The 15035-nt window shown below is 39.2% G+C and overlaps 1 protein-coding gene across 8 annotated transcripts in view; it reads right to left on the bottom strand.

The window, feature by feature from the left end:
• Nucleotides 1-289: 289 nt before the first annotated feature.
• The window catches only part of DDR2 (discoidin domain receptor tyrosine kinase 2), a 176968-nt gene continuing 162222 nt past the window's right edge, over nt 290-15035 (bottom strand). For all 8 annotated transcript variants that reach the window (XM_055404153.2, XM_055404149.2, XM_055404150.2 and 5 more), the window contains 4 exons: nt 13912-14103; nt 13181-13415; nt 11196-11345; nt 290-6738 (listed from right to left, as the gene is read on the bottom strand). In XM_055404153.2, the coding sequence (XP_055260128.1) occupies nt 6604-6738; nt 11196-11345; nt 13181-13415; nt 13912-14103 (712 nt within the window). In that variant the 3' untranslated portion in view covers nt 290-6603. The remainder of the gene's footprint in view (nt 6739-11195; nt 11346-13180; nt 13416-13911; nt 14104-15035) is intronic.

Genomic DNA, 15035 nt, shown 5'->3' with positions numbered 1-15035 from the left:
AGGTTCTCTAGAACTGGACTAATCTAACAACATACACCAGTCTCTACTAGGTTTGCATATGCCAGGGGCCAAGATGCTTTTCTTTCAATAAACAGTCAATTAATATATCAGAAGCCTATGTAAATAACCCTCTGTTGGATTTCCTTCAACAAATAAGGCATCCACACCACATACATCCCTCGGCTCTGTCCTCATGCCCCGTCACTTCTCCAAAAAGGGTGTAGGGTATAAGGAGTAATAGTAATGAAGCCCAGAACCAGTGCGATTTTCACAGAAAAAAAAGGATCCATCAGTAGCATATTTCTTTAATCACTGTTATTTACAATTTATCACCTGACAGACTTACAGAGAATAAATAAAGACAATATACAGTTGGTATCTCATTTCTTTTTCTAATACAGAGAATTTTTATGCATTCTATTTTGGAATGACTATGATAGTTTTAAGCAGAAATAAAATCAATTTGCTATTTTTACCCCTTGACAAGACACATCAACCTCCAAAGCTTGAAGAATAAAGCCCAGGTGTTTCCTCCTCATAGGAAGAGTGCACCACACTGCTTTAGAAACTCGGTCCTCAGAAAAAGTTACCAGACAATGGGGTGGAAGACTAGGATATCATGAATAGTAAAGGACGTAAAATGAATAGGCTAGATTACAAACCCTTGGTGCATTTGTAGTAATCTGATCAACTTTCACTTCTCTCCAAGCCTCTTTTCAAGAAACAGTTTTTCATCAAAAGTGATGACCTTATCCCTTTGTGCTTTCCCTCAAGTCTCTTGGCAAATTCTTCCTTTACATGCAATTGTGACCATGGGTAAGCATGAGCTAGCCTGGGACTACCATCTTTCACCTTCAGAGGCCAGAGAATTTGTTGACAAGGTGTTTGCAGGAGAAACTAAAACTCTTTTTCCAAAAGAGCTGGGTTTGGGGCCGGAGTCTCTCCCTGCTCTTGATAGGGTACCATGCAGAGAAGAACCTTGCATTTCTGTCTAAATACCTCAAAGAATAAGACATTTACATAGATCAATCTCAACATTGGTAAACATAGAAATGGAGGATGTGCAAGTTTAGGCACATTTTCCTCTTTCCTCATTTGAAAATAAACCCTCTAACTTACAGCAAAGCAATTCTACCTAAATTCACCCTAGTTGTGCCAGTTGACAAGTTTCTGCTTCTACCTTTTATTCGTTCCAAAAAAAAAAAAATCAGCAAATATTCACAGTGTGCTCGCTGTGTGCTAGGAACTTTATAGGACATGGAGTATGCAGAGGTGAACTCAGGTATAACCTCGTGACCCTGAAACAGGGCAGCTAAAAATGCCATTACAAAACTCAAAACTGTAATCCACAAAACGAAAGCTCCAACACCCCTATCTTCCTGCGCCTCTGGGTCAGGTTGCTGCTGTATTTGTACTTAATTTACTCCAGTGTGGTTGTTACTCCATTTAAGAATAGACATTTAGGTAAATGAAACTTCTCTAATATTGAAACTTCTCTAATATTCTGAGAATAGTGTTTTACTGCACAAGAAGAGCCTCCACCATTGTACTCGATTCCTTCCAAAAGCTCTTTCTGGTGCCAAGAATGAAGTGCCACCGAGTTCTTAATCAAAATACTGATTTATTCTAAAGTCCTCCCCTTGCTACCATATGAGTCCTACTCGAAGGAACTGCAGAAACCATCGATAATTTCCTTCTATACCTAGCTAGTGAGCTATGGGTCTTACTGTCCTTTGTGTTATCTGATTTTTCTGTTTTTGATTGTTTCAGATGCTGAACAGCCAAACTAGTCAGAAAATATGGATACAGTCTAGGCAGGATATTACTTATTGATAAGGGAACAGATTAATTTGTTATATCCTCTTTAGGATTTGACAGAATTGTATCCCAATAATGTCTTTCCTGATGCAGCCAAGCAAGACCAGGTTACAAATCAGCAAGGGTTAAAAGTATCCAGAAATGAAATGTATAAATGTGAAGAACCAGTGAAATCTGAGTAAAGTCTGTAGTTTATAGTATTATACCAATGTCAATTTTCTGGTTTTGAAACTGGACTATGATTACATAAGATGTTATCAATGGGAAATCCTGGTATTAGGTAAAGGCCACTCTGAACTATTTTTGCAACTTCTTGTTAGTCTTAAAGTATTTCAATATAACAGTTGGGGAAAAAAAGATACATCTAGTAAACAATTACCCTCCATATGTTTGCTACCAAGTAATGCAGTTAACTGCAGCAGAGGACTCAAAATACCAGAAATCTGAAAACCTTTAACCATTCCGGTCTCTATTTCAATTCAGCATTCTAAGACATTTACCAAATGGAAAAGACATTCATCTGTTTCTATAAAAATGTTAAATTTTAATTCAGAAGGAAGTTCAGCCTAGATTTGGAACTACATCTTCCAGAAATCTATTGTAAACACTGCCAGATATCAGAGGTCTTACTGAAAAGAGCAAGATGGCAAATTCCAGGTCTACAAACTCAGTTTAGGATCAAAGCTCTCTTAATAGCTCTCTATTGGGAGTAATCTAAGCCTTAATTGTAATTTTCTCCATTTATTTTTGTAGCTTTGGACAAAACAGATGCTATTCTGTTTTACACTATTTCCTTGGAACATCTTGATCTCTTTCTTCTGTTCTCCTTTGCTTGAAACAAACAGCTTAGCCCCATATCGTGGCTTTCTTGTGAGACGCCTGGATGGGACTAGAAAAATACATGGTTCCAACATGGCACATACCTCTTTGTGCAGATATCAAACAAGATCTCATCTAGTTTAACCAAAGCCTGTTGTCCCGGTGTCTCCCTGTGGCCTCTCTGGGCACAACAATGATAAGCATTATCTAAAATGGATTTCAGTGACAGAAATAAAGAGGGGAAGACAGAGCCTCGTGAACTAACATGAATTCCCCGGCTCCTCTCTTGGTCTTTATTTCCAAAGCAGTACTTGGAAAGCCAAGTCCAGCTCAAACAGAGTTGATCTCTTCTCACCACCATGAATCCCTGGCACTGGAGGTGGTCTAGAACACCCATGTTCAAACTGCCTCCCTCTCCTACATCCCATGAGATGAAAAGGTCGTTCCCTGGGGGTTGCTTATGTGTTTTTATATTCTTGATGGGTTTATCTTTTCTTAAAACTCTGAAAAGCTCCCTTCCATGTCATACTCTGCACCTCACTTTTCATTTTTTAATGACTACTTTTAATAATCTCTATCATCCAGGATTTCCTCTCTCTCCATACACATTTACCTTTGATCTTCAAGACACTGACTTTTTCTGTTCTCTTCAGAGACTGGCTTTCACGCTGCAGAACGGATTCTCAGCAGCACCACCTGTGTCCGTCTTGCTGCCCTTCCTCCCCCATCCTTCTCTCTATCACCCTTATTATGCAGCCTTCTTTCTAAACCCCACCTGCCTCCCCGTCCAGTCACATGCACGTTCATTGCTCTACGTTCATACAGTGCCCTTTGTTAGACAGTCTTCTACACTTGCAAGTGGTCTTTCCATAGCATTAAAATCGCGTTTCCCCTTGGGTGCCTCTTTAGACTCCAGATCTTTTCTTAGCACATATGTGTCTGGACAGCTCATCAAGATTTGGACCTAGCTATCACCACATTCACTAGTGAAAGTATGAACTTAAATCTACTACCCCAAACCACAATCTGGACATAAAACATTTCACATATGTCATGAAGAGGATGACTTCCTAGAAAGGTAACAAGGCCCCACGGTTTCTCGTCCCTTTTCCTACCTCCTTTTCTATGTAATTCCTGGCTTCATTCTTCTATTCTTTAAAAGTTCTTCATTCTTCTTTAAAAGTCCACCTGCTTTTAAATTCTAGATACTAAGCCTTGATCATTTACCCTAAATGGCTCTCTTAGATTTGTGCTGCTTAACTCATCATGTATGACTATGGGAGAATTTAAAACTGTGTCTGTAATACAAAAGTCAGTCCCAGAAGATGGAACCTTCCTCATCTCAGAAAAAGATAAACTGTACATGACAATACATATTTGCCAGTTGCTTGAAACAGATCACCTCTATGACTCAAGGCCAGGAAAATCTAGACATACTAAGTTAATTTTAAACATGATTTTTTTTATGGTATCATGCAATGCAGTGGCTTAGGAAGAATTGTAAAAAGAAGTAAGTGGAAAGATACTAGACAAAGGTAGGAGAAATTACATTACCGATTTCCTCTTGCCACATGGGAAGTCATGGCCTGGTCTGAATGTAGCCCTGCCAGATGCTCATGGATCAAGAACAAGTTGCAGGCCCTGATTTCAAGTCCCTTTGATTCTACCGAAATGGAAAGATTAACTTTAAAGCATCAACTTGACTGAGACATGTGGCACCCAGATTAAACGTTATTTCTGGGTGTTTTTCTATAAGGGTGTTTCCAGATGAGATTAACATTTTCATTGGTGAGCTGAGTAAGCAGACTGCCCTCTCCAGCATGGGTGGGCATTATCCACTCCAATGAAGGCCTAAATAGAAGGGAAAAAGTAAGGGGGTATTTACCCTTTCTGCCTGACTACTTGAGCTCATACATCAGTCTTCTGCTCTCAACTGGGACTTAAACCTTTGACCTTCTGGTTCTCAGAAGTACATCACCACCAGCTTTGTGGAACTCCTCAGTCTCCATAATTACGTAACCCAATTCCCCAATTCGTTATAATAAATGATATATATATATATATGTTCTGTTTCTCTGGGGAACTATGAATAATACACGAAGTTATTACTGATCTTGAGAAGAGAGTGTATGGCAGGTCCCAAGTATAAAGGAACATGAGAACATGTCTGGCCCTGCAGATATCAAATGAGATAAAGTATATAGAAACATATGATAAACTTTAAAGCACTGAGCCAGTGACAGGCGTTCCTATTACTACTATTATCGTGACTTCTTCACATGATCTCTTTTGCTGACCAAAATTTTCAAGAGCAGGAGACGACTGGGCAACTGAGTCTGCAGCAATTGTAGATTCAATTATCCAATGAGGTCTGAACATATCAGAACTGGAAGAGACTTCAAGACCATCTCATTCCTTATTCCTGTTTCCTACTGAATCTGAGGATCTGCGGAGTGTGAAAGCTCAGAATCTGTTCTGAGGGGACTTTTATTTAACAGTGTTATCAGTATCCATGGATTCTGAAGCCAGAGCCTCAAGCTTTCTTTTTCTGCTGGTCATACCATCTCCAAGGCAAGAGTGTGAATCCCAAGCAGTAGCAGCAGATGACTCTTCCACACTCAACCTGCTCCTCTCAAGAACTCCTAGGGTTAAAAGGACATAAAACATCATCTCCCACAACCACTTATTATGTCTGAAACCCTACCTCTTTCTTGCCTAGTCTTCAGCCTGTATCTCAACCTCTTCAGTGACAAAGGACTCCCCACCTTTCAAGGCAGCCCATTCATCCTTGTATAGTCTGCCTCTGGCTATCTTTTCCCTAATAGGGAGTTAAAATCAATCTCCCTGTAATTTCCTTTCACCGATCCTCAGTCAACCCTTTGGAAACACTCAGAACATATCTATTCCCTATTGTACATGACCTTCAGATTTATGCCTGAGAAATTTAATCCCCAGCCCACAGGTTCCATAGAGTATTCATCCATTAAAAGAGCTTTGGAAGTTTTGGAGGAGATGAACCAAAGGGCCTAGGATCAAGATATAGAAACAACAGTTTGTACTGACCCAAAATCAGGCTCTCACTAAAACACATACCTGCAAATGTCTGAACAAGGTAAAAGAAGGACCCTCTGCAGAAATGAACATCACACCTGTTATCTGTCCTCCACTGACCTCTTTTCCTGTGTCCATTTTCTATTTAAGAATACTTCCATGCATGAGGCACATTTTTTTTTTTTTGCAAATAACAATCCCTGTTCATAGGGCCTTGAAGTAAATATTCTTTCCTATGTACATACTCTGTATTTCCTGTGCATATAGATCTCAACCCTCATCCCTGACCAGGAATGAACAAAACAACCATTCCAGTAAACTGAGTTTTTCCCAAGCATGTAACATCTATTTTGCCAGGAGAGGAAAATGCAGAGTTGAGGATAAGTCTACGGGCCAAATTAGGAAATCAAACCATCGGTGACTAGTTATTGAATACCATTTCATCAGATTCTCCACACTTACCAAGTGTTTTCCCTACACCGAGTCTCATGTTTCCTAAGACATTAGTATTCTTCACGCTTTTCTTTCTGAAATCACTTTTTAAAAGGTGACATGGAAAATATATTGTAGAATCTGCACATTCATAAACACGAGCATATTTACCCTTTATAAATTATCTAAATTATCTAGCCTTTGTTATCCAATACTTTAAGTATATCAAGTAACATTCTTTACTAGATTTTATCTGTCCTAGGCTTTTTTTTTTTTCCTTTTTTAGTTCTTTAATGTAAAAAAAAGTATACATGTGTCAGGGGTAGAGAGTGGGGGAGTGGAGTGAGGGAGACGAGGGACAGAAAGAGAGAAAGACAAACAAGCCTCTGTCTCCCAGGTCCATTCAGTGTCCAGATGGAGTGGCTTAAGCGAGGGTGAGTGGTGGGGCTTGTGAGGAGGCCCTGCTGGCGGGCTCTGACAGCATCACTCGTCCGCCTGCTGAAGAAGCAGAAGGTGGATTTCCTGGAATGAGGGCCGGTGCTTGGTGTCTCTTCTCCAGCAGCTAAGCATCAGCTTATACACAGAATCAGGGCAAATGGCAGGCTGAGGGAGGTAAGTCTTTGGAAACAAAAAATGAACAAAAGAGGAGAATATTAGAAGAGGGTGGAGAAAGGGTCACTGCCTCACGGTATGATTTGCCCACTCCCCAATTTCTTGGACTTGATAACTGAAATGGGTGTGGTGTCTCTCCTTCTTCACGAGAATTTTACGTCATATCAATCCCCTGTCCGTTCTCTTTGTCTTTTCCAGGTCTGCAGAGCAGAACTTCCTGATGGGCCATCCTGTGGTCCCTGTGCATGCGTGCATGCTAAGCTGCTTACCATCATGCAAAAGATGAAACAAGCAAGAAGACGTCTTCGACTAGAAAGTGATTAGAACACCTAATCCTCCAGTTATGGCCTATCCACAGTGAGCTTTATCTTGGTTGAGCCAATTATGGCAAGGGCGGAAGGTATGTTAGTTGCCTTAGCTCCTTGGCTAAGAATGGAATCTTAGCCACTGAGACACAGGATGTATCCATGTAGCTCTTAACCATAGCTTTCTCTGTGCTCTCCTTCTCCTGTACTGGCCCCAGGTGGGAAGACTAGATTTCTTCTTTACATTATTCACCAACATTTGCACATTTAACCCCTCTACAGCCCTGCCCTGAATTCCAACCTAGAGCTGTATTTGGCTCTACTCTCAAAGCAAGTTACTGTGTCCACCCAGCAAGATTGACTCCAGGTCATCTTCTGCTTACCTGCAATGTGTTGCTGTCATTTCCTGACCTATGTTTTTTAAAACCTTGAATACTGACATATTCCTGAAGCAAACCTAAATGTCTCAAGCTCTTTGAATCACAGGTCCAACATCTGCTGCTGGTTCGTAATTAACCATTTCAATATTGCCTTCTCCCACACTTAGACCAGCTTGTATCATGCATGGTAGGATCAGATGGTAGTTCCATCTTTAATTATTTGAAGGACCGCCATACTGTTTTCTATGGTGACTGCGTCAATTTACATTCCCATCAACAGTGCCTGAGGCTTCCCAAAGGTTGAGTTATATCTCATGATGGCTTTGATTCAGGCTCCTTCCTCTGTCCATGGGATTCTCCAGGTAAGAATACTGGAGTGGGTTGCATGCCCTCCTCCAGGAGACCTCCCTGAGTCAGGGATTGGACCTGCATCTCTTCTTATGTCTCCTGCATTGGCAGGCAGGTTCTTCACCACAAGTGCCACCTGGGAAACCCAATAACTAGCAGTGTTGAGCACCTTTTCATGTACCTGTTGGCCATCTGTTTGTCTGTCTTCTTTGGGAAAATGTTTAGTCAGACCTGCTCATTTAAAATTGGATGGTTTGGGGGATTTTTGGTCTTGAGTTGCATGAGTTCTTTATGCATTTTGGATATTAACCCACATCAGATATATGATTTACAAATTTTTCTCCAATTTGGTAGTTTGCCTTTTAATTTTGATGTTTTCCTTTTTTATAAAGATTTTTAGTTTGATGTAGTCCCACATGTTTATTTTTGCTTTACTGCCTTTGCTCTTGTCAAATCCAGAAAATCAATGCTAAGACCAATGCCAAGGAGTTTTCCATCATCAATTCTTAATCAGAAAGTAAAAAGACAAATACCTCTGGTTTCTATTTGAATATATAATAAGATCTGACAAACTTTAACTCAGTATGTCAGAAATGACTATGGCTACAAAATAGCAAGTATTTAAAAGAAATAATACTACTATTATAAAGGATACAGGATAATAGACACTCTCATACATTACTTGTGAAACTTAAAACTGTTAGGCCTTATCTAGGGTGTTCTCTAACCACTCCAGTGTTCTTGCCTGGAGAAGCCCAGGGACGGGGGAGCCTGGTGGCCTGCCATCTATGGGGTCGCACAGAGTCGGACACGACTGAAGTGATTTAGCAGCAGCAGCAGGGTGTTCTCTAAATAATTTTAGAAAAAAATATATCTGTTTTGAGCCAACAGATATCAATAAAATGAAATGATAAATAAATTATTTGCCCTTTTCAAAGTTGTATAAACTTGGCAAATAAAGTTATATTTCATAATAATTCTCATTATGTTGATAGTATTTTACTTTTCATAACATCAAACAAAATAAGCTTTTAAAACTGTATTTAATTTTTAATTATTTATTTCATTTTGACCATGGGATTTCAAGAAAAGTGCTTTCTGAGAATTCTTTACAATTTGTAAAAACAAATTGAAAACAAAAAATGTCAAATACATTTTTAAATTACTGGAATTTTTATTATATACTTCCAAGCATTTTTAATTGACTATGAAAGATTTAAGATTTGTCTAAGCTATGAGCCCTAAGGATAAGATTCTTTCTAGAATTTGTGTTACTGAAAAGTTTTCTCCTGCACTTTAACTGCTATGTTCAACAAGTTGGTGCCATTAACAATGTTGTTTGAATACAAATTAGATCACATGTGTAGAGTCCATAAAATCCATCCAGCTGATAGTGATGCACAACTATTGTGCTTACATTCTAATTTCAAACTTTCAAAATTTGAATACTGAAATTTTAACAATAAAATTTAAAGTTATTAAAATTTGTAAAGTGTTATAAAATACAAATTTAGTGAATTATGCTTAGTTTGTTCATATGTTGAATTAAATAAACTTTAATCAATATTTTAAACTTATAGGTGAGAAGCTTATTCAACATATGATGGTGATATCAGGCTTTGGTCTTGGCTTCACTCAAATATTTAATTTTATTATTCAACCATTTAGTAGTTGGTCAAAATATATTTGACTCTAGCATCATTTAGTAAAAGTGAACATGATGGACCCTTTTAATAAGCAGTTAAAAATAAATAAGAAAAATTAAATCCCAGAGATTCTTAGAATTTAAAACTTCCATTAAGTGATAAAATAACATTTTCTTTGGAAATGAATAGCATAACATTTGATTAATTAATATGCAACTTTTTAGTGCTAAGTAAAAAGCTACCTAATATCAAAAATACATATAATGCAAAGCAGACAGTGGACCTAAAGTGTGGGAAGGGGAAGCATGCCTGTCTTGGCTTAATGTTTTGGTGGTTCAATTGTGCCTCATACAAATTGTTTTTTGCATGTGAGATTTCAGTCACTGAATAATAAAAATCAGGGAAACTGAAAGGTTTATAATATTCTTCCCTTTGCCTATAATTCCAGGATGTAAACAAATTAGAATCATTGTTATGATGAATAAACTTATACTTTCTAATTGAACGCACCACCTTTAATTGGTCATGAGACATCTAATAGGTCACCCAGGTGGCCATGATGTGCTCCTAGTCCAGAAAAAATAATTTTTGTTTGGTGCACTCCTTATCTCACACACCCAGCAGTAAACCATCTTTTGCTAAGATAGGAAGGCAATTACCTCATAACCAAAATAGATAATTTAGATCCCCTTCTACCGAAATATCTACAGAGCATCACAATAAAACTCTAGGACACCCCCTTCCTATTTTTAACCTGCTTATTCCACAATCTCTAGTCATTCCCTCATCTTTTGTTTGCTTTAATCTGTTTAAGTACAGAGGATCTACTTTTAATTTTCTTCAAGAGCCTTTTCCCTCTCCTCAACTGTTATCATTTTCCTGTGTGAGATGCCACACTCCAAGTCACTCTGGGGGCTCAGCACTCCAGCCACCAGCAAGCTTTCAATCCCACATTTCACAGGAACTTTAGACACTGAGTTATCCGAAGGAATCTTGGAATATCTTATTTGGGGCCCCTATCAGCTTAGAAGCTTATCTTTTCCTGAGTCCCAAGAGGCCACAACATCTGGGCCCAGAGATGCCTTCCAGGAACAGCAAAGCCAGGATGCACTTGATGGTCTCTGGGCGTGTAAGTTGGGAAATATTTATAAATAGTCCAAACCAAATTTTTAACAAATGCTAATAACTCGCTTATTCACTTTTAGCTTATGTTTTTATTCTTATGTTCCTCAACCACAAACTGTACAGTCTAGGCCAGGAATCAGATCAAATATGAGAGACAGGATTTATTTCCTGATATCTTTGACTTGGGCTTCCCTGGTGGCTCAGTTGGTAAAGAATCAACCTGCAATGCAGGAGACCCAGGTTCAATCCCTGGGTCAAGAAGGTTCCCAGGAGAAGTAAATGGCAACCCACCCAGTAGTCTTGCCTGGAGAATCCCATGGACAGAGGAGCCTAACAGGCTACAGTCCATAGGGTCGCACAGAGTAGGACACAACTTAGTGACTAAACCACCACCACCACCATCTTCGAGCTATGGAGAAGCTGATGAGACTCCCTCATGCTCCCCAGTGATCAGTGGGTTGGCCCATGGATAGAGTAGAGTGTGTGTATGCCTAGGGAGGACCTTGATCTTTCACATCACCTGGATAATTAGTGACCACTGCCTATCATCCAGGTGGCCCATCTTCCAGCTCAGGCCTATCCTGTTAAATCAGAACTTTTCTTTCTCTCACCTTCGGGGGCACCCAAGGCCACATCTCTCCACCCCCAGCAGCTCTCACCTGCCTCCCTTGGTCTCGGAAAAACTCTCCAGTATTCTCAATGACCTGTTCATCTGACAGCTGGGAATAGGGCTGTTCCTGGCAAAAGGTGAAAGTCTCCCACAGAGTCACCCCGAAGGCCCACACATCACTTGCTGTGGTGAATTTGCCCTGTGTAAGTAAGGAAAAGAAGAGAAAGTCGGAATAATCTGTGTACGACAGAGCACAGAGATTTTCATAAAATGGAGTTTTTAACTACACAGGGCAAGAAATACTGGAACTGCCAAGATATGCACTGGGAATCTGAAAGTGACAATAGGAAATTGTTTCAATGCCAGCCTCCACCCACCTCTCACCCTTGGGATCTCTGCTGAGGTCTGCTTCTCTTGGAGATGAGATCCAAGGACTGAAGAGGATGAGGCCATAAGCTACCTGACTCTCCCGCTGAGAGTTAGAAGGTCAAACTCTAGGATCTAGGGCAGCCTCAGGTAAATGCTCTCGGGAAAGGCAAAATAAGAGCAGGAAGAGATAGAGATATCTCTGTGTTAGACATGCAGGAATCCAGTGTGAATGCCTCGAGTAGTTCCTGTTTAATGATTATCACAGTCTTGAAGGATAGACTGACAAGTGATCTCAGTGAGATTCAGATGCAGTCAACATCCATTAAATACTTGCACATGTTCCATTCAATAATCCCAGTGCTGAAGTAGATAATATTGATTCCTACTTTTTAGATCAGAAATAAGACCATTAATAATAGAAAAACTGAGAGTTGGACCAAAACCCTCTGAATCTCAGTCTAATAATGTTTTACAACACCATGAAATACATTTAAAGGGAGCAAAGCTTAATAATCACATTAGAAAGGGGTAAAATATGTGATTCACCTATGTAGATGATAAAAATCTTTATGATGATTTATGTAAAATGGTATATCTTACAGCATCATTCATAATCAAAGGAAATTAGAAAATACCAAATTATTATGACATTAAATTACAGGATATATCTATAATGGAATATTATATAACCATTAAAATCATGTTTTTGAAGAATATTTACTGCCGATGAGAGAGAATTTTATGTGCATAGTATCATCCCAGTATGTAAAATAATTTTATATACATAATATATATATTCAGAGAAATACATGTATAGAAAAAATCCTCAAAGGAAATATACTAGAATATTAATATTATTAATAGTGGTTATCTTGGTGAGAAGAAAGGGATGACTGCACAATTTTTATTTTAAAATTAACAAATCCTATAAGAATATGAACAAGAAACAAACAGATTAACAATAAATGAACAAAACTAGATTGCTCTCAGGCTTGTCTCTGGAATATTAAATGACAAAAGACAAAATTACATGTATTCAGCATCGTAAGAAGTAAAAGTTTAAAGTCTAATAATTCTATAAATCACCTAACTGGCATAAAACCAAGTGGCATAAATTGCCTCAAATATGCATGGTAAAAGAAGAGAAGCATTTGGAAAAAAATTATTCACTTGTGGTTCAGAGTATCAAGAGCTGAATAAAAATTATAAAAGCAAAGAATGAGGAACTTTAAAAGTAAATGATGATAATCATTGAAATAGAAACAAAATAATTAATTAGAAACATGGTTATGAAATTAACACAAAAAATATTTTGTGTGGATAACAGTTCTTTAAATGACAAAATTTTAATACCCCAAATTAAGATCAATAATATGGGAAGGGTAGAGATTTTAAAATATCATACTTAAATCTCTTATCATTCCAGGTATATTTTTAACCTTTCTCTCCACATTTTCTATAGTAAGCATTTTACATTTTATCAGCAGAAATAGGCAAGTGTTAAGAAATAATGATTAGTACCAAAGTAAATCATCTCAAGTCAGAGAAAACATTAAAGTCTATTCACTGTCTGGCTCCTGCTGTCTCTGGTGCACCTCTGCATGCCATGGGCACCTGCCTGTGTGCTGGTTGCTAGGGCAGAGCTCAAAAACACAGGAAACTCACCAGCAAGATGCTCTCCCAGGACATCCAGCGGATCGGGAGCACTGCCCGGCCCTGGATTCGGTAGTAGTCACCACTGTATAGGTTTCTGCTCATTCCAAAGTCAGCTATCTTGATGGTATAGTTCTTACCCACTAAGCAGTTTCGTGTGGCCAGATCTCGATGAACAAAATTAAGTGAGGAAAGGTACTTCATACCAGATGCAATCTGGGTAGCCATAAACTTCAGGTTGGCATAACTGAGGAAATACAAGGAAGAGAGAAAGTAGCCTCCGAAAACAAGAAGCTGTCAAAGGTACATACTCTACAGTTGGTACCAACAAACTGGGGTTCCAACCTCAGCATCCCTTCTCTGCTCTTCATTTATCTCTTTGCCTTCCCTCAAAGGGCAGCTGCTCTGTTATTCCCTGCACACTAACATGCCCTGACTCATTGGGAAAGACCCTGATGCTGGGAAAGATTGAGGGAAGGAGGAGAAGGGAGCAACAGAGGATGAGATGGCTGGATGGCATCACCGACTCAATGGACATGAGTTTGAGTAAACTCTGGGAGATAGTGAAGAATAGGGAAGCCTGGCGTGCTGCAGTCTATGGGGTCGCAAAGAATCAGACACAACTTAGCAACTGAAAAACAACATCCCCCACCATCCAAGAACAATGATTAACTTTAGCGCTCACTGCTCCCCATCTTAGTCTCATGAACCCAGGAAAGAGATGGAAGACTCGGCTTATTTACCTGACAGTGGGTACACTGGTAGAGGAAGAACTGGGTGGCTCATGGCGGGAAAGAAACTGATTGAGATCTCCATTCTCCATGTACTCAGTGATCATGCAAAGAGGATCCTCAGCGATACACACAGCTAAGAGACGGATGATGTTTGGGTCCTTGAGCCGGGACATGATCTTTATCTCCTTGAGAAAATCATTCCTTTGAAGGACACAGACATAGATAAACCCAGAGGTTGCCAGAGTTAGAATCAAGAAGTGGGAGAAGACACAGCAAAGTCGAGTCCTACCCATTATACTAGTCTTCTTTTCCTTTGATAACCTTTGTGAGAACAGAGAAATTGCTTCCTGGAAACTGTCTCATTCTACTCATCCTGGAATATGATAAACCCTTCAACTGTAGTTTTGGAGGCAGATGGACCATGACATTCACATTTGCACCTTTAGTATCCAACAAAAGCCCTGCCTCATAGAAAGCGATTCAGTTCAGCTCAGTTCAGTTGTCGCTCAGTCGTGTCCGACTCTGAGACCCCATGAATCACAGCATGCCAGGCCTTCCTGTCCATCACCAACTCCCGGAGTTCACTCAAACTCATGTGATCAATATTTGCTAAATCAAATGTAGGTTACTAAAAACTAGTCTTAAAAATAAAACCTTCAACTGAAAATTATATCTTAAGTGCACTGGGGTCTTTCCCTTTTTTAAAAGCCATGGAGTCACTCTATAAATAAAGCTAAGGCACTTTTTTATGAAAATGAATAACCATCCTCTGGTTTATCTGATAATTTTTTATTGTCCCATGCTGGCTTCTTTTAATGCAGAGTGTACCAGCAGACAGTCACAACACACATTTAGTAACCTGTTCAAAATTGAGCAGTTTAAAGTTCATGGTAGTAATGCAGTCATTTCAAAAGAAGTACTCACTTGGCCAAAACTAATAGCTGTTAGAGTAGATGGTGATGACCACCCTTGAATCACAAAGTGGGCTACCTTCCCAGTAGCAATAATTGGGGGAGTGAAACCACTAGCCCACATTCTCAAAACTATTGGAGCAGACATGTTGTACGTCTCCTAGGAGTTTTCTAGCAATCTTGGACTGGGAGTCATAGCAGTCAATGTGAAATCCTTAAAAT

This window comes from Moschus berezovskii, chromosome 4 (assembly GCF_049115385.1).
Source record: "Moschus berezovskii isolate FMDL1 chromosome 4, NW_MosBer_1.0, whole genome shotgun sequence".
Classification (NCBI taxonomy): domain Eukaryota; kingdom Metazoa; phylum Chordata; class Mammalia; order Artiodactyla; family Moschidae; genus Moschus; species Moschus berezovskii.
The sequence above is the reverse complement of the archived record's forward strand: the minus strand, read 5'-3'. Positions and strand labels throughout refer to the sequence as shown.